General features: G+C 43.6%; 1 protein-coding gene across 1 annotated transcript; it reads right to left on the reverse strand.

Annotated features, from left to right (window-relative positions):
• Positions 1-7958: 7958 nt before the first annotated feature.
• Positions 7959-11091, reverse strand: LOC142196806 (alpha-1,4-N-acetylglucosaminyltransferase-like). The gene is made up of 2 exons (XM_075266785.1): positions 10781-11091; positions 7959-8546 (listed from the first exon to the last, which is right to left on the reverse strand). The coding sequence occupies exons 1-2, from the start codon at positions 11009-11011 to the stop codon at positions 7959-7961; spliced, it is 819 nt and encodes a 272-aa protein (XP_075122886.1). The 5' UTR covers positions 11012-11091.
• Between the last annotated feature and the right edge of the window lie 8115 nt (positions 11092-19206).

Genomic DNA, 19206 nt, shown 5'->3' on the forward strand with positions numbered 1-19206 from the left:
AGAGAATTATGAGGCGAATTCTTACCGCAGAGCCAGAGCTAGCACAAACTCCCGGATATGCCGATCGCACCCTGCGAGATCAATTTCTTAGAGGACTATACAATCCACTGATTAAAAGTGCCCTCCGGGAACGAATCAGAGTAGAGAAAAAACTGACTTTACCAAGAGATATTAGAAGAGGCAGTCTCACGCACGCAGGCTGAAGACCATGACCCACCGAATAGATGGAGTGAGGTCTGGACGCATAGGGTAGTCCCGAGTGAGGGGCCCAGAGAGCCAAGTCGGCTGGAAAAACAAGTAGATCTTCTGCAAGAGACTGTATTAGCCCTTCAAGAGCAGATGAAGCTTATGCAATTACAAGCCAGAACGCCAATGACTGAAGTGGTAGCAACAAGACCAGCGGCCGCGCAGCCAAACACTCGCATAGCATCAGAGCAAGAAAAGAGAGACCGGTTTGATCAAAGGCGACAGAGACCCGCTAGAGAATATCAGTGTTGGGACTGTAGAAGGTGGGGCCACATGGCAAGTCGCTGCCCTGAGAAGAGGGGACCCCAGGGGACTCCGACGTTAAACTAGAACCTCACTCCATAGTTGGGCGTATGGCGGGAGGACAAACGGACAGTATGGGAGATAAATGCCCTGAAGATATAGTTGCAAACACTCCAACGATTACGGCTGAATTTGAAGGGAAGAAAGTGAGATGCCTGCTAGATACGGGGTCTCAGGTGACCACGATGCCAGAACAATTCTTCTATCAACACTTTGGACGGACCATGTCCATTGACAAGAGAGCCCATATCAAGCTGATGGCCGCTAACAATCTACCTATTCCAGTAGTGGGAGTCGTGTGGATGGCGGTGCGTGCTTGTGGCCAAGACTTAGGCCAGAAGGGGATTATATTAACGGAAGGACAGTACAACAGGGTGGTGCCAGCCATCATGGGCATGAATATTTTGAAGGAGCTGGATCAACTGCTTTTCAACAAAGAAGGACCTGATTACTGGAAGCAGACCGCTAATGACAGACCCACGCAGAAAGTTTTCCAGCACCTTATCCGCACCAGCGGTTTGAGGAGGAATGGCGGGAATCGATATCCAGTAGGAAAGATCCGCGTACCAAGGCGGACCAAGATAACTTTACCACCAAATCGAGAGACTGTCCTCACGTTACCTGTTGGGGCACACCGGAAGCTAGATGGTATAGAAGTTTTGGTGGAGCCCATATTCCTCGAAGAGGATAGAGTTGATCCATTGGTGGCACGAACTTTAGCCACGGTGAGAGATGGAAGAGTCCCTTTGCGGTGTGTGAATACAAGTGATCAAGCCCTCACGCTCACACCGGGTGTCGTCTTGGGACATGTTTATTTGGCGCCTGAAGAAGTAGCAAGTACTGAGACAATTGAGCTGAAGCCAATAGAGGGAGAAGCCTGGGCCTTGTCCGTATCCTTTGAAGAAAGAGAGGATCCCACTGAACAGTGGAACAGCCGCATTATCCTAGGACAGATGGGAGCAGACCTCACACCCTTTACTCCTGTAGAGGCCAAAACTATAGAAAATTTTATCTGGGAAAATCAGGCCACGTTCTCTCGACACGAGGAGGACTTCGGTTGTACCGACAAAATTCAACATGAGATACCCACTGGAGAGGCTTCCCCCAGCAGAGAGAGATATCGACAGATACCCCCAAAGTACTATCAAGAAGTAAAGGAATTGCTTGCGCAGATGCTGAAGAGTGGGGTGATACGAGAAAGTCAGAGCCCTTGGGCTGCCCCGATTGTGCTGGTTAAGAAAAAGGATGGGTCCACTCGGTTTTGTGTTGATTACCGCAAACTGAACAGTTGTACAATCCGAGATTCTTACCTGCTGCCCCGTATAGAGGAGTCATTGACCGCCTTGGGAAAAGCCCGTTACTTCTCCTCTCTGGACTTGGCCAGTGGGTATTGGCAGGTCCCTGTGGCAGAGAAAGACAAAGCCAAGACTGCATTCATTGTGCCCATGGGGCTCTTTGAATTCAACCGAATGCCGTTTGGACTGAGTAATGCCCCGGGAACCTTTCAGCGCCTTATGGAAAGCTGTCTAGGAGACATGAACTTTGAAGCTACCCTGATATACCTGGATGATATCGTGGTATATTCTGCAAGCTTTACACAACATCTAGACCAGTTAGGCCAAGTGTTCCGACGCCTGCGGGGACATGGGCTTAAACTCAAGCCTAAGAAGTGTCGAATCTTTCAGAGAGAAATCGAATATCTGGGGCACAAAGTGTCCGAAGCTGGAATACAACCTTCAGATGACAAAGTGAGAGCAGTGCAACAGTGGCCCACACCGACCACATTGAGGGAAGTTCGTGCATTCCTTGGGCTAGCGGGTCATTACCGCCGCTTTATCAAGCACTTTGCGAAGTTGGCAGAACCCTTGCACGAATTACTCAGAGGGACTGCGAGAGGGCCGAAAACACAAAGGATCAACTGGGGACCTCGACAAGCGGAAGCTATGGACAAAATAAAAGAAGCCTTGACCAGCGCCCCTATCCTCGCATATGCAGACTACAATCTTCCCTTCCGGTTATATACCGACGCAAGCCTTTACGGACTAGGCGCAGTACTGTCACAAGTACAAGAGGGCGTTGAACGTGTAATTGCTTACGGCAGCCGTACGTTACGAGAAACAGAACGTAATCCTGTGAATTACAGCTCTTTTCGCTTGGAACTGCTGGCGTTAGTGTGGGCAATCACTGAAAGGTTTGCCGAGTACCTCGCTGGAGCCCGGATTGAAGTATACACGGACAACAACCCTCTGGCACACATCACCACTGCCAAGTTGGGAGCCATGGAGCAAAGGTGGATAGCACGTTTATCCAAGTATGACTACCATGTACAGTACCGCTCAAAGCATGAGAACCAAAATGCTGATGCGCTCTCTCGAGTCACCTCAGAAGTTCCTGTGGGAGAAATAGATGAACAATTGGAAGAAGATGAAATCCCAGATTTCCGCAAGTTCACCTCAAAGGTTGTAGAGGCTCGGATTTTGGAAATAACAACAGGAACATCTTCACGGCTACTGGGCCAATCCAGGGAAGAATGGATCAAAGTGCAGTCTTCTGACCCAGAGTTAGTCAGGGTGAGGGAATGGGTGACTCAACAGAGGAAACCAAGCAAGAAGGTACGGGAAGAATTATCACACGAGACCCTCCAGATTTTGAGCCAGTGGGAGAAGTTGTCTATGCAAGAGGGGCTGCTGTATCGCAGAGTGTACTTGGCGGCTGAGCTAGAGGAGCGATGGCAGGTGGTGATACCGCAGAAAATGGCATTACCCCTGGCTCAGGAAGCTCATGAGAAGGGGGCCCACTTTGGACCGGATAAGACGTACCAATGGCTGCAAAGGATAGTATACTGTCCCCAACTTCTCCGGACAGTAGAAAAAGCCTGCAAGTTGTGCCGTGCCTGTGAGCTAAGCAAGTCCCTGACACAGAGAGCGCCAACGCAAACCATTGTTACCAAGGAGCCATTGGAAGTGCTTATGATTGACTATCTGAAGATTGGACATTCACATCGGGGCTATCAGTACTGTCTTGTGATGACGGATCATTTCACCAAGTTTGCAGTGGTGACGCCCACCAAAGATCAAACGGCTGCATCAGCTGCGCAAGCCATCAGTGAAAACTTTATCCAAGTGTATGGCTGTCCCAAACGAATACACTCTGATCAAGGGGCCTGCTTTCAGGGCAGTGTCATGAGGGAGCTGCTGAGAATCTATGGCATGCAAAGGTCAAAAACCACTCCGTACCATCCACAAGGAAACGGAGCCTGTGAGAGGTTCAATCGGACTCTATTACAGATGCTACGCACATTAGAAGATGATCGCAAGAGCCACTGGCCCAATTATGTAGCAGAATTGGTGTGGACTTACAATAATCGTGTTCACTCTACCACCGGCTATGCCCCATATGTTTTGTTGTTTGGAAGAACTGGGAGGGGCATCGAGGAATTGAACCTGACTCCCCCTGGGGATAGTGAAAGTCAGAGTGTGGGCTCCTGGATAGACTGCCATCGCAGACGACTGGAGACTGTACATCGCATTGTCACCAAGCGACTACAGGAAAAGAAACACCCGCCACAAAAACCTGCACAAGAGGTTCCGTTCCAACCGGGTGACAAGGTTCTAGTCGCTGAGAAGCGTCCACAACATAAATTGAGTGAGCGCTGGGAAGTAGAGCCCTACATTGTAGTCAGAAGAACCTTCCCCCATGGACCAGTTTATGAAGTGAAAAATGAGCGAGGGGACCGTACTCGCATTCTCCACCGAAATATGCTAAGGCCCTGTTATTCTGAGGCAAGACCGACTGAAAGCGAAGCTGAGAGCACGCCTGCATCTGTATGTGTCCCCACTGAGGGGGGCTTTGAAGATGAAGATGAAGAATGGTGGCAGCCTCCAACCAACCCAGTCGACTGGGAAGCATCACCTGACAGAGATCCAGAAGATGTAAACCTTGAAGACAGCCTCCTTCCTCCATCTAATCCAGATGCAGGTGCCACCCCTGCAGAAGATGATCTGACCTTTGCCAGAGCCAGCAATGAGAATGCTGTGACCCCTGATATGGCTCAGACCACGAGAGAAGTGGCCATGGCTCCACGTAGAACTGAGAGGGCCAATGCTGGTATTCCCCCTGAAAGGTATTTGGCAGATGAGTTTGTGTATACTGTTAATAGGGTTGATTATAAAGTATTGACCCCCAAACACCAGGTTGGGAGGCCGAGCAGAAGGTGCTTTCGCATGACCCTATGTAAGGCGTCCAAGGAAAGTATCGACCGGGACGGCCGATGTCAAAGAGGGGGGGCATGTAAGGGGCTTATGGAATAACTGTGTCATTTGTCTGATCTTCTGCTGCCATCTACTGCTGAAAGACTAAATTGCAGGGCAAATCTATTCACAAAAGAACCCCCCCTACAGCTCAGAGAAAGATGGTATGTTCCAGAGAGGAAAAGCGTGTGCATACAGGAAGCTGCAGGCAGAAGGGGGACACATGTCATGCTAGGAGGACCTGCTGCAGGCTGCTTTGCCCATTAAGGACTTTCCTTTGCTGAACAAGGACCCTGAGAGACTTCACTATTCCTGCCTTGTGTCAGCTTGTAAACAGAGGTATGTTGGAGTGTGAGTAGAGTGAGGGGCCATACAGCTCGGTCAAGCATTAAAGCAGCTTTGTGTGCTGGAAGACAAAGCAGGCCCTGCCTGGAAGATAAAGCAGGCCCCTGCCTGGAAGATTAATAAGGTGCACCTTGTTACTGACTTACTTTAAGAGAGGCCTCTCCTAGCCAATGCATACAGGTTCTAACTAAAGACACTAGAGGGGTAACTACCACTATTTGTTGTGCGCACTGTCATATTGAAGTTATATGTTTTGCTTAGCTACTGTATACTTATTTCTTACCTTCTCTCCCATTCCCATTCCCTTCCCCTCCTTTCTTTATTAAACTGTTATATATTGTTATTCCGTGGCTCTGTGCAGTTACTGCGTATATCATCACCTGCTCCCCATTACAGACCTATGAATACACCTTCTTTTACCTTTGCATATCTCAACCCTGGGAACTTGTTGCGCAGGTACCGAAATGTATCAGTGTCGCTGTCTAATTTCTTGACAAAATTTTTAATAAGTCCCAACTTTATATGAAGCGGTGGCATGAGAATCTTGTTACGATCAACCAATGGTGGATGAAGAATGTTTTTATTTACTCGCTGCATTCTGTCTCTGATTGGCCAATTCTTCTAGATGTAGTGTTGCTTCCTATCTCTACTGTCCTATTCGCTAGGCAAGGATGTGATTAGTTAAAAATGACTTTTGCCAATGATAGAGCCCCTGTATTAAATAAATAAATATAATGCTATGTATATATATATATATATATATATATATATATATATATATATATATATATAGTTTTGTATACTGTATTTAAGACAATATCTTAACAATTTGACCTGATAGAGCAAAACGGTTTTCAGATTTTAAATCAGCATAAAAAGCTGCTTAAGAAACAGTTGATGACATTTAAGATATCCACGGCTTGTTTTCCAGTGTTTTCCTGTATTATATGCTCAGTGTTCTCTGAATTCTTAACAACAAAAAGGCACTGGCTCAGGTTTAAGGGCTTCCATTAGATTAGAAAGGCATGGCTGCTTCTACCGGGAAAGCTTTACTTGTGGAAGGAATAAAGTATTTTATTTTAATACCACATTCTGCAGGGGTGTAACTGGCAATGACTGGGCCCCATAGCACACTTTTGACTTGCCCCTACCATGACATGGCATAATGCCCCCTTTCCTGACCCCATATGGTATAACACCCCAATTGACACACAGAATAATGTCTCAAAGTGGCCTCGAGACAGTGTAATAATGTGGGGAAAATTCTAAATCCTTATCAAATCATGACATTATGAAGCAAAATAAGATTAGTTTAATTTGTTAACAAATAGGAACACACACACATAGTACACAAGCTCTAGTGTTCTGCCCACAATAGACACAGATTATTATACCTTACTGGTCACACGATTCTATGAGTTAGTTGTTATACTCTATACGGAAAAATATGCTGATAATATATAATATATAACAAAGAAGGAGGCAGGCAAAACCTTAAACAACAATAGAGTAACTTATTCATTAGTTATCTTAGGCTGAGTTCACACGTTTGTTGGTCAGGATTTTGAGGCAGAATTCGCCTCAAAATCCTGACCAAAAAGACTGCTCCCATTGAAATCAACATGCTCATTCTTCAGGTGGATTCACCTTGCAAATCCACCTGAAGACACTCTCTCCTCCCAACTAGGCCCATTCATTGGGCCTAATCTAGAGCAGAGTACATGACTGGATGCCAGGGCACTGCAGCAGCATCAAGTCGCAGCTACCCGTTTTTTGGTCTGGAAACTGGTCTTTTTTTGTCCGGCGCCTCTACCTCAGTTTCCGGACCAAAAAACCCTGTGTGCACTCAGCCTTATCTTTTATAAACAATAACTATGTGTTCAGTATATATAAATCATGCAACTAAGTCTACAGACATGAGGGGAGTTTTCCATCCTCTGTCAGACTGATTAATTACTGTCTTATTCTAATCCTTAATATCAATCACTACAAATAAGTATAAGTAAGTATAAGTATATTGATATAATGTAAAACAAATTATTCCGAACAAATATCCCATAGCAGTCCCTGCACACAGTATAATGCCCCATAGCGTCCCCTCCACAAAGTAAAATGTTACATCGTGTCCCCTGCACACAATGTAATGTCCCATAGGGGCCCCTCCACACAGTATAATGTCTCATAGGTGGTCCTTCCACATAGCATAATGTCACCTAACAGCCCCACCACACAGTATATTGTCCTATAGTGGCCCTCCACATAGTGTTATGTCTCATGTGGCTCTTCCATACAGTATAATGTTCCATATTAGCCCCTCCACACAGTATAGTCTTCTATAATGGCCTCTTCACACAGTATTATGTCCCACAGTTGCCCTTGCACACAGTGTAATGTCCCATAGCAGTCACTTCACACAGTATAATGTCCTACTGTAGCCTTTCCACACTGTATTATGTTCCATAGTGACTCCTATGGTGTTTGTTGAAAAATTCCAAAAAACACTGAAATTAAACATGCTTGACCCCTTTGTCTTTGACATAAGCAAACCTTGTATATGTTACTGTTACTTTGATAAATGTGGGTAGTATGCATAATAACCAGGGATTATACAAAATAAACAATAAATGTGGTAAGAAATATGTTAGATTTTACAGAATTAGGGTTGACTTTGTGTCTTTATGGGTTTAGTTCATACTTTTTCACTTAGGTACAGTTTCCTTCCTTTTTTCATGAATAGAATTGGTTGCCAGCCTTCCATCCCCTGTTGTGTTTTTAAGGCAATTACATTATTGGATTGACTAGGATTAAAAAAGTCTAATGGTGACTGGTTACAGTCTTTAATATACTGCTATAGGTGGAGGGGCAGTATTGTTGATAGAGATGTTCCACTAGTGTGTTACTGCCAACCATCATGAACTTTCTTTCTTTATTCTTGTAGTTCCAGAGGTGAAGACCATAAGAATTATTAAAAGTGGGTAAATCTTTCCAAACCTGAAAGTACTTTCCCCAGGATGAAGATAAAATGGGATAGAATCGTTGAGGATGAAAGTAGGAGACATTGGCACACTTGAGATGATCCATGGAGGTAAACTTGGGAACTCCACAATACTTGTTCACAACACGTGTGAAAAGCCTTGGTCCTTGATGTCCCCATACACTTCCGCTATAATTCTGTACAAAGTTTTCCATAAACTCCCAAGATAAAGTATGATACGGAGAGAGACCAAAAGCAACATTGTTGGTATATTTGGCATCCTCGGCAGCTAGAAAATTGTCTTCAGGAATGGGTCGAATTGAAATGACATCAGTATCCATGTAAATGCCTCCATACTTCCAGATCAAGGCTAATCTGCAAGCATCTGCTTTATTATGAGTCCAGTAGATTTCTCGTGTTTGGTCTATCTAGGATTCAATAAGGGAAGAAAAATATTAAGTAAATAGCGAATTCCATAAATACAACAAAGTAAGTAAAATTAAAAGGGTGACACAATGAAAACATCTGCCCATACCCTCAATCCCTGTCTGGTTTTTCCAACTTGATTTGCTAAAATTAATTGAGATTCTCAATTTATTGTGCTATTAAAAATTTCCATCCTTCTCTGCAGTGTCCAGGAAGTAACTAATCTAAGAGTGTTTTTGTTTTTTTTTCTAATCTTTACCCCCATACACTTATTCATATAACATATTATATCAGTAAGAAGACGATTAAATGGTAGCCTCCTACTGGAACTTAAAGAGAGCCTATTTGAGATGGACGAATCTTTGAAGATGCATTTTCTTTCGTGTTCATAAGGTTTAGGTTCAAAGATTTATTTTAAGTCAAATAAATGCAGGCGGGCATCTTCCATAAGACGTCCTGAGGCAATGGCATCAGGTGGTGCCTCATGGAATAAACTGACACAACTTCTTGTGTTATTGCGATAGATAGCAGGCGATAATTTTTACTCTCCTGTCTATGCTACTGTCCAGACTGCACCTCCACTGCTACCTCTAGGCAGCGCTACACTTGCATCACAACACTGAAGAACATCAGATCTCTATGTATAGAGATCTATGGGAAGAGGGTCATATACTGTGTGTGTGGGGAGGGGGGGGTAAAAAAAGTGTTTTTTATACTGCATGTGGGACATAAAAAGGGGTCGTATATTTTGTGGGGGAAATAAAAGAGGGTCAAATACTGTGCAGGATCCATAAGAAAGGGTTACATACTGTGTGGGGGACACAAACAGGGGTCATGTACTGTGTGTGAGCAAAAAAATGGGGGTCATATACAGTAGGGAGCCCTAAGCAAGGGGTCATATACTGTGGGGGCCATAAAAGTGTGTTCAAATACTGTGTACAGAAATATCAGGGGTCAGAAAACCGCGCTCCAAAGGTCATGAGAAGAACCATTAGCCAAAGCCTCACTTAGTTAAAGGATGAATTTTAATGGAAGTAAAACACAATAGGCACAACGCGTTTCGGATTGTCCAAAATCCTTTTTCAAGTGCACAATTCACTGATACACGTCGGGCGGGATGCATCAAAAATAAAATTCATCCTTTAACTAAGTGAGGCTTTGGCTAATGGTTCTTCTCATGACCTTTGGAGCGCGGTTTCCTGACCCCTGATATTTCTGTGTGCTTTACCCGGATCCTCCGGTGTTCTAGACGGTACTGCTGCCACTCTCACCTGGTCTACTTAAGGGTAAAGCTGGATCTGGCGTTGTGACCACTTCACAACTCCATCAGGTGAGTGGCCTACTGGTCACTATTCCATAAGATTTAATAATTTTTATTAGAGTTACTACACTTAGAGCGCTCGGTGTCTCTGTTTCTGTTTTCCTTCAAATACTGTGTGGGAGGAGTGGGTCCTAATCTGTGTGGTGGACCAGAAATACAGCTATATACCATGTGGGGGGGGGATAGAAAAAGGGCGTGTTAGACTATGTGTGGGCCAAACAGGATAATGCGGGGGCAGGTCCTGATTAGAGGAGGGACTTATCATATAACCAAAGATGGCTGGGTTGGGTATCCTTTTTATTCTAGGGAGGGGCGTCTTTCTATAGTTTGCCTCAGGCAGCAGAGAGGCTAGCAACCAGAAGAGAGGTTAAGTTCACCCCTGAATATGTGTGTCAAGAATCAGAGTTTAAATTAGATAACAACATAGTGTCAGGGTTTCTAGAACTCTAGCTAGCCCATTTTTAGCTCTGTAAGGCAAGTACAGGCCAAATTATGTCAAAGTGACTGTGACATGCATGTCTATGGAAAAATGGTTGGTAAGTAGATGATACCACCTACCCATTTAACCATACATTGCGTGCCACATCTACGTTTTACCATTTGAAATGTTCAAAAATTTATCCAACTTTGTGGCAAGGTAGTTGCTCATGTTTTTTCATACACACATGGCAGTTGTATTGGAAAAAGCAAAGGTTTTATATAAAAATGTGTTCCTTTTGGAGACTTGTAAGTACTTTTTTGTTAGCCCTTCACCAGGAGCCTTGAACCTGTAAACCTCAGATTGAGTTTATCATAGACTGCAATACTGCTATTGCAACTTGTCACAAGTTATACGTGTGCTTATTGTTCAATAGTTACTGTTCTACTGACAGACTCCCTTTAAATACAAATCTTCATGCATCTTTTAATCCTTACCTTCTCATACCAAGATAGAAATGGGGTGTCAGCAAATACTGTCTTCAATCTCAAAGGTAAAAAGTAGATGTTTTTATAAGATGAGAGGGTTGGAAAGCGTTCCCGGGCTTTCTTCTCATCATCCTCATTGACAATGTCATCTAATCCATTCATGAAGAAGACCACTGGTCTGTCCGGATATACTCGAGCTGCTGATTCAATTGAGCACAAAACCAAAGATGGTTCATCCATCCTATCTGTGACTTCCAAAAATATAATAGCATTTCCTTTCTGAAGAACATCATTTGGACTTATATGGTTGGAAGGTACATTTTCTGATCTTAAAATTTGGTGATTATTTTTTTCTGTGATTGGCAAAATATCATTAGAATAGAAGGACTTCAATCTTTGGGTCTTGTTATTCTTTAAGACAGTTCTAATGAAAAAGACTGGCACTGCCAAAACTAAAAAACAGAGCATGAAACGGAAACGCTTAAGTTGACTCCACATAGCTGTGTAGTCCGTAGAATAAGCTGTGGAAGAAAAATGAATACATTTGCATAAATAGAATTTAACAAAATTTATATACTGTATATATATATATATATATATATATATATATATATATATATAGCTGATACTTGCTCTCCACAGGTATATACACAGGTATCAATGCGCACTATGCAGATAAAAGTATTGGGAGATAACTCTTAATCGCTGAATTTAGGTGTTTCATTGAATCCCATTGGCACAGGTATATAAAAAAACACAGCACCTAGTCGTGCAGTCTGTCTTTTACAATCCTTTGTGAAAATTTTTTTTTTTTTTTTTTTTTTGATGAGCTAACTAAATTCCCATGTGGTACTATTATATGAAGTAATAAGGAACAACACTTCAAGTCATGAAGTGGCCGACCATGTAAAGTTACAGAACAGCCTTGTCGACTGTGTATAATAACTGCAGTGTTCCAAACCCCTCTGGTAATAAGATCAGCCCAATAACTGGGTGCCAGGAGCTTCATGGCATGAGATTCCATGACTGAGCAGCTGCAAGTAACAGTTACAGTGACAAGCATTGTATGGAGTGGTGTAAAGCACACTGCCACCATAGGATTCTGGAACAGTGCCAATGTGTTGTGTTAACAATTAATGCATTTCTATCTTGTAGCCTTCGCTACAAGTTGCCAGTAAATTGGTTTAAAGGGAGCCTGCCACCAGGGTGAAGGTTAATAACTCAGAAATACAGATAGGTGAGAGTCACCTTAAAGGGGTTGTCCCACGTCGCATACTTACCCGTCTTCGTTCCTCTAAAATCTTCTGTCTTCCGGCTTTGTCTCGTCATTGGTGGGCGGGGTCACATATGCAAAGCCAAGCGGCGAGATGCCGCCGGCCCTGCGTGCGTGCTCATAGACCAGTCTACCCTTCACAATGCGAATACAGACCCGACACCCTGCGGGTCTGTATTCGCATTGTGAAGGCTAGACTGGTGTATGAGCTTGCACGCAGGGCCGGCGGCATCTCGCCGCTTGGCTTTGCATATGTGACCCCGGAGCGGAACAGCATCGCTTCTGCCGCTGCTGTCTTCATGCAGGGCAGAAGCATAGCGATGTGCCTGTGCCGGCGTCTAACAGTCCCCAGCATCCGACTATTACAGCGGATGCCGGGGAGTTAGATGCCGGCACAGGTGAAGCCAGCAACATCGCTATGCTTCTGCCCTGCATGAAGACAGCAGCGGCAGAAGCGATGCTGTTATTCCGCTCCTCCGCCCCCCGCCCCGGAATAGCAGCATCGCTTCTGCAGCTGCTTGCTTCATGCAGGGCAGAAGCATAGCGATGTTGCTGGCTTCACCTGTCCCCCAAAGGGTAAACTCCCTCCCCTCCAGGCTCGCTCCCGTGTACTTAGCCCCTCCTCCCTCCCCCTGAGAGCAGGCTGATACATCACGTGACTCAGGAGCAGCTAGGTCAGGGCTGTGGCCACAAAAAAATGAATAAAGTGAGATAGTGGCCAAACAAAGCAGTTTTGCTGAAGCATTGTATTTAGGAAAAGTCTTACATTCACATTTACAAGCATTATAGATAGGATCCTTGTGATGGGACAACCCCTTTAAGGCATTGCCTTTTTCCCCATGAAAATTCATGGTGCCATTCGTAAGATTCATTTATTTCACAATATGCACATATACAGTCTGGAGTACTAAGGGTAGTCCCATTGCTCCAAACTGTTAGGACCCACAATCCACTTATATGCCAGTCCAAGCATGAGAAGACAGGACCAGGCAAAATTTCAGCTTAGCATCCTGACCCTGTCAATCAAAGAAGGGATAGTAGAAGGAGGTCGCATTAGAGCAGGGCACTTTGAAACAAGAGAAACACCTTTGGTGCTCAAGACTGCTCATTTGAATATTGTGAAAGCCACAAAAGGGAATTAGGATGGGCACCTTTTTTCCCCAGATGGTTTTACCTCCATATGGAGGTAACTCCACACCTCACCTTTCCTCCAGAGCTGCTTATTTCCTGCATTATGATTTAGTGTGGCTAGCTGGTAAAATAGCTTTACTGTGTCATTTATATCAAGTGACTTTACAAGAAAACGCCACCACTTGCCTGTTTGTATCACATAACACTCTCTCAGGAAACAGGGAGATGCCAACAGGTGCCCTATGTTCATCATTACAAGTAAATGTGGGACCAGTGCAAGTTCAACACTCACCAGACAGCGCTGCACCTTAGCTCAGTATCCAAATACTCCCAAAATAGTCCACATAGTTGATGCTGGAAGATGTTACATCAGTCCTACAGTACATGTGTATAAGAATGAAGTAGACTGCACTCTTGGCATATACTGTTTGTCAGACTCCACCCCTGGCTTGGAGTCTTTGTTAGTTGTATGTGTCTATTAGTTTGCAAAGTGCTATGTTCTGGGTGATATACTTAGAGCTGTAATAGGCTATTTTATACTAAAGACTATCCTGACTGTTAGGACACACTAGAAGTTGGACATTACTATACAAAGATAGCAAAGGTAAACCTAATATTTCTGAATACAAAATATGAGCACATAGGGGCAAATTCATCACATGATTTTCCCTTTATCCGTGTGCACAGTATATCTATGCTATGATAGACACAGGGAGCTGCTGCCCCTGCTCTGTATAGATCACTACTTAGAAGACGACAAAGGACCTTGTAGTGACGTCATCACAGGTCCTTTTCCAGAAGCGGGGAAGAGACAGTTAGAGGCCGTGAATCGAAAGCAGGAGCAGAGACTTACATAGAAGAACCACAGAGGAGGGCGTGAACAGAGTATGATGTGAGGGGTGCACGGGAACGCCCACGGTGCACGGAAGGGCTCATTTACATATATATTTAAAAGGTAATTCATGAAAACAGTTTTTTTTTAAATAAACTATTAGCAGGACTTGAATAGCCTTTTTAAAGGCTATTCAGGCATATGTTTATCTAAAATAGCAAAAATCCAGTGATAGAGCCCCTTTAACTCAAGAAAAGAAACCATCTGGTTTCCCATTCCCCATAGATATTAGATTGACGGCCAGTTCTTCCAAAAAATCAGTACACAAGCTTGGGAAGTTTTATACCATTTTGTGGAGAGCTTTCAGCGTATATACCAAGAAAATCTCCTGGTTATACATCTAACGTGTCCATAAACATTCATATCTAAACACTTACCAGAAGGCATACATGTGGCAGGTATTCCTTAGCATACTGCAATCTGAACAGTATTTACTACGAAAGAGACAAAAAAGAAAAGCGGAACACAATACTCAGCATAATATGCAAAAAATAGAAACTATTTTTGATAACTAGTATAAAAAGAGAATATAACTGGAACTCACCATATGTTTTCGAGTCCTAAAGGGTGCACGATCTAAAGTCTCTCCGGACCAAGGAGACGTTTTCCAGATGAGAATATGTAGAAATGGAATAGATCTGCAGTCCTCCGGGCTGCGGATCTATTCCATTTCTACATATTCTCATCTGGGAAACAATTTTTATTGAAAAAAACTTTAAAATTGAATATACAAAAATACAGGAAAAAAAATTCCCAATATATATATAGCACAAATAACAATACACTGTTGAAATATCAATCACATAAATATGTATAATAATAAGACATGCCAAATAGTAATTCATTCCAAAAATTCTGGTATGAATCTATATCTACCACATGGGGGCAGCATAACACCATCACTCAAAAACAAACACTCTCTTAAAGGGGTTGTCCCATCACAAGGATCCTATCTATACTGCTTGTTAATGTGAATGTAAGACTTTTTCTAAATACACTGCTTCAGCAAAACTGCTTTGTTTGTCCACTATCTTACTTTATTCATTTTTTTTTTTGACACATCCCTTGACTTATCTGGTCATAAGTCAAGTGATGTATCTGCTGCTCTGAGGGGGGAGAGAGGAGGGTATAAGTGCACGGGAGCGAGCCTGGAGGGGGGTAGTTTACACTTTGGGGGGAGGGAAGGGGCCACCAATACAGACCCGGCATCCGCTGTAATAGAGAGGCGGATGCCGGGGAGTGTAGACGCCAGCACAGGTGAAGCCAGCAGCGGCAGGACCGATGCTGCTATTCCAGAGGGGAGGGAGGCGGGGGGGGGGCGGAGGAGGAGTGGAATAGCAGCATCGGTCCTGCCGCTGCTGGCTTCACCTGTGCTGGCGTCTACACTCCCCGGCATCCGCCTCTCTATTACAGCGGATGCTGGGTCTGTATTACATTGTGAAGGCTGTACGTCCGATGCCTAGTGCATCGGCAGCGCACATGCAGGGCCAGCGGCATAGAAGCGACGACTTCTCGCCGCTGGCTTTGCATGTGTAACCCCGCCCACCAATGACGCAACAAAGCCGGAAGACAGAAGAATTTACTGCAGCGAAGACTAGCGAGTATGCGACGTGGGACAACCCCTTTAATGGTTCAAAAGAGAAAAAATGTACTTAGAATATCAGATGTATAGATAACATATGCAACAAAAGTGGATCTATCAAATCTACAGCGAATGCTGGCCACATTTGGTGCTAATGTGAGTTCAGATATGAATAGACTATTCATTTAGGGATCCATGCATATGGCACAACGGCCAACACACACATGTGGTGTCTTATTTAGGAACAGTATATGCCCAAAGTGAGGTATGCATGGTTGTCCCTACTTGAACTAACATTACAAAGTGAAATAATTGCTTAGCCATGAGAGGTGGTATTAATTGGCGTGTCTGAATGTGGGTGCCGGCCTGTGGATATAGCAATACGAATTTGGTAGGGGTGCAGGCTGATTTATTTACTATTAGTGGTTATTAAGATACAATCCATCAGTTGTGCTATGTTGTTGTTTTGTTGTACAGTATTTACTACTGCAGTCGATTACATGTTGATATACGAGTGTGTGCAAAATATGTAGATGTGCTACATGGCACCGATACAGATAAATGGGAGACTCTTCCGACATTGTCACATACAGCCGGCTAAAGTGGGGGGTATTCTTTGCGCTAACGTATTGTGGATTTTGAACACGGGATCCTCTTCTATGACTCGTCTAGGCCCTACAAGGACATACGCAAAGTATTGGCTAAATAGTTCAACGCAGACTCACCTTTAGCTTATTGCACTGAAATCTACAATTTATACTTTTTTTTTTTTTTTAAATCTAATTTTACTGTATTAAGAGATTACTTTGTCTTTGACTGCAGACAGAACTCATTCTCCATATTTTGTGGTAAAGAGTGACCTCTACTGGTCACCAATGAAATTGCAATACATGACTATATACTACATTCTTCATTATAAGCTATTACTACTCTTTAAAAGGTTTGGGTCCAGACCTTTAGCTTCAACAAAGAGAAATCTGAGATTTTTCTTTACAGTATGCTTACACCTCTAAGCATTTTTTTTGCATTTTGAAGTAAGGTCCATAAAAGTAGTATACCCCACACAATATAACTCCAGTGACCCCCAAAGCAGTAAAATCCCCCCATGTCCCAAACACAGTATAATATCTAGAGAGGGTCAAATAGACTAATGAGTTGGGTTCCACCTGAATATTACAATTTTTTATTTTTTATTTTACAAAACCAAACAAATGGTGGTTCATCTGTGGTAACTAGAATAGCCGCCACATTATACTCTCATTATACACTCATTATACATTAGATCTGAACACTCTCAGGGCTCCCAGGAACCTATCTATCCAATGTATATCTCTAGGTTTGGGGCAGTGAATATAGTTAATGTCAGGATCCCTCGTGGTATTGGTGATGCTTTGTTACCAGAAATCCGAAATCGGAATGTCACCGGATGATCAGAAAATGTGCCTGGGACATTCACCATGACCGCACCAGGTATACAAGTAAATATAATTTGTTTTCATGAAGTCAATTAGAACATAGGCGGGGGGAGGGGGTTTAACTTTCTCATTGATTTTCGATTTATGACGGACAACCCCTTTAACCCCTTCCCGCCGATGGCATTTTTTGATTTTCGTTTTTCATTTTTGACTCCCCTCCTTCTAAACCCCATAACTTTTTTATTTCTCCGCTCCCAGAGCCATATGAGGTCTTAATTTATGCGGGACAAATTTTTCTTCATGATGCTACCATTAATTATTCTATATAATGTACTGGGAAGCAGGAAAAAAATTCAGAATGGGGTGGATTTGAAGAAAAAATGCATTTCTGCGACTTTCTTACGGGCTTTGGTTTTACGGCGTTCACTGTGCAGCCAAAATGACATGTCCCCTGTATTCTGTGTTTCGGTACGGTTCCAGGGATACCAAATTTATATGGTTTTATTTACATTTTGACCCCTAAAAAAAATTCCAAAACTATGTTAAAAATATTTTTTTCTAAAAGTCGCCATATTCCGACGGCCGTAACTTTTTTTACACGTAAGTGTACGGGGATGCATAGGGCGTCTTTTTTTGCGGGGCCGGGTGTACTTTTTAGTTCTACCATTTTCAGGAAATGTTATTGCTTTGATCACTTTTTATTCAAATTTTTATCAGAATCAAAACAGTGAAAAAACGGCGGTTTGGCACTTTCGACTATTTTTCCCGCTACAGCGTTTACCGAACAGGAAAAATATTTTTATAGATTTGTAGAGCGGGCGATTTCAGACGTGGGGATACCTAACATGTATATGTTTTACAGTTTTTAACTACTTTTATATGTGTTCTAGGGAAAGGGGGGTGATTTGAACTTTTAATTCTTTTTATATTTTTTTATATTTTTTTTTAACTTTTCTTTTATTTTTATTTTTTGCATTTATTAGACCCCCTAGGGGTGTTGAACCCCAGGGGGTCTGATCACTAATGCAATGCATTACAATGCTAATGCATTGCAATGCATTGCAAAAAAGCATCCTTTCTTTTGCAGGCTGCATAGACCAGCCTGCAAAAGAGAGGATTTGCAGACAAACCTGGGAGCCTGTACAAGGCTCCCGGCTGTCATGGCAACGGGACGTCAGCCCTGGAGCATGCTCCAGGAGCTGGCGATCCCGGCCAAAATGGCGGCGCATGGGCACCGGGAAAATGGCACCTCCGGCGCCTTTGACCGCGGCGCCGGAGGGATTAATGCCTCGGACCGATCGGAGGCATTAGAGCCGGTTGTCTACTGCTTAAAGCAGTAGACACCCGGCGGCTATGGCGGCCGCCCGGCTGCCGGGCGGTCGCCATTGTTACAGACCCGACATGCGCCGTGCTATAACGGCGCATGTCGGGAAGGGGTTAAATAAACTTGAATGTAAGTGATGGCACTGCCAGAAACGTTTCATAAAATGTGTTAAATTTAGTAGTGTTTCACTTTATAAATGTGTATAGTGGCTTTAAAGAGGACCTTTCATGGATTTGGGCACATGCGGTGTTATATCTGACAGAAAAAGGGTACTCCTTAGGGAAAAAGAGTAGGCTAAAACGTAGCTTTTATTGGTATAAATAAAAAGATTCTCAAGTGTCCCTAATAAAAAAAAGAGAGGCCTCTCAATACATATAAACACGGACCTTGTAATTTTGAACGGCTGATATGGAGGGCGGAGGGTGAGATATAGCATTAGAAGGAAACACCCCCCTGTAGGTTGTAGCTGATATGCCAATGTCCCCCTGATGTCACACCCCTCTCTATCCCGCTGCTAGGATTGTGCAGCAGGTGCGGCCATTACATGGGCGTCGCTGCCTGTTCCTCTACAGTCTAGTGTTGCCTGTACAGTCTAGTGTTGCAAGGGTTAACCTGCCTTGCAACAGTCAGACGTGGTCGCCTGTTTGACTGACATAGGTGTCAACCAATGGAGGCTTGGGCGTGGGCAGCTGGGCTCTTTACTTGTGACCACCCCTTGCCTATATAAGGGGGCTGGTCTGGTCGCCCAGGGCTCTAAGATCAGTTTACAAAAGTGCGTGCGCATTCCAGCCTCAACAAATATTAGTTGGCCTAGCTAC

This window comes from Leptodactylus fuscus, chromosome 3 (genome assembly GCF_031893055.1).
Source record: "Leptodactylus fuscus isolate aLepFus1 chromosome 3, aLepFus1.hap2, whole genome shotgun sequence".
In the NCBI taxonomy this organism is placed as follows: domain Eukaryota; kingdom Metazoa; phylum Chordata; class Amphibia; order Anura; family Leptodactylidae; genus Leptodactylus; species Leptodactylus fuscus.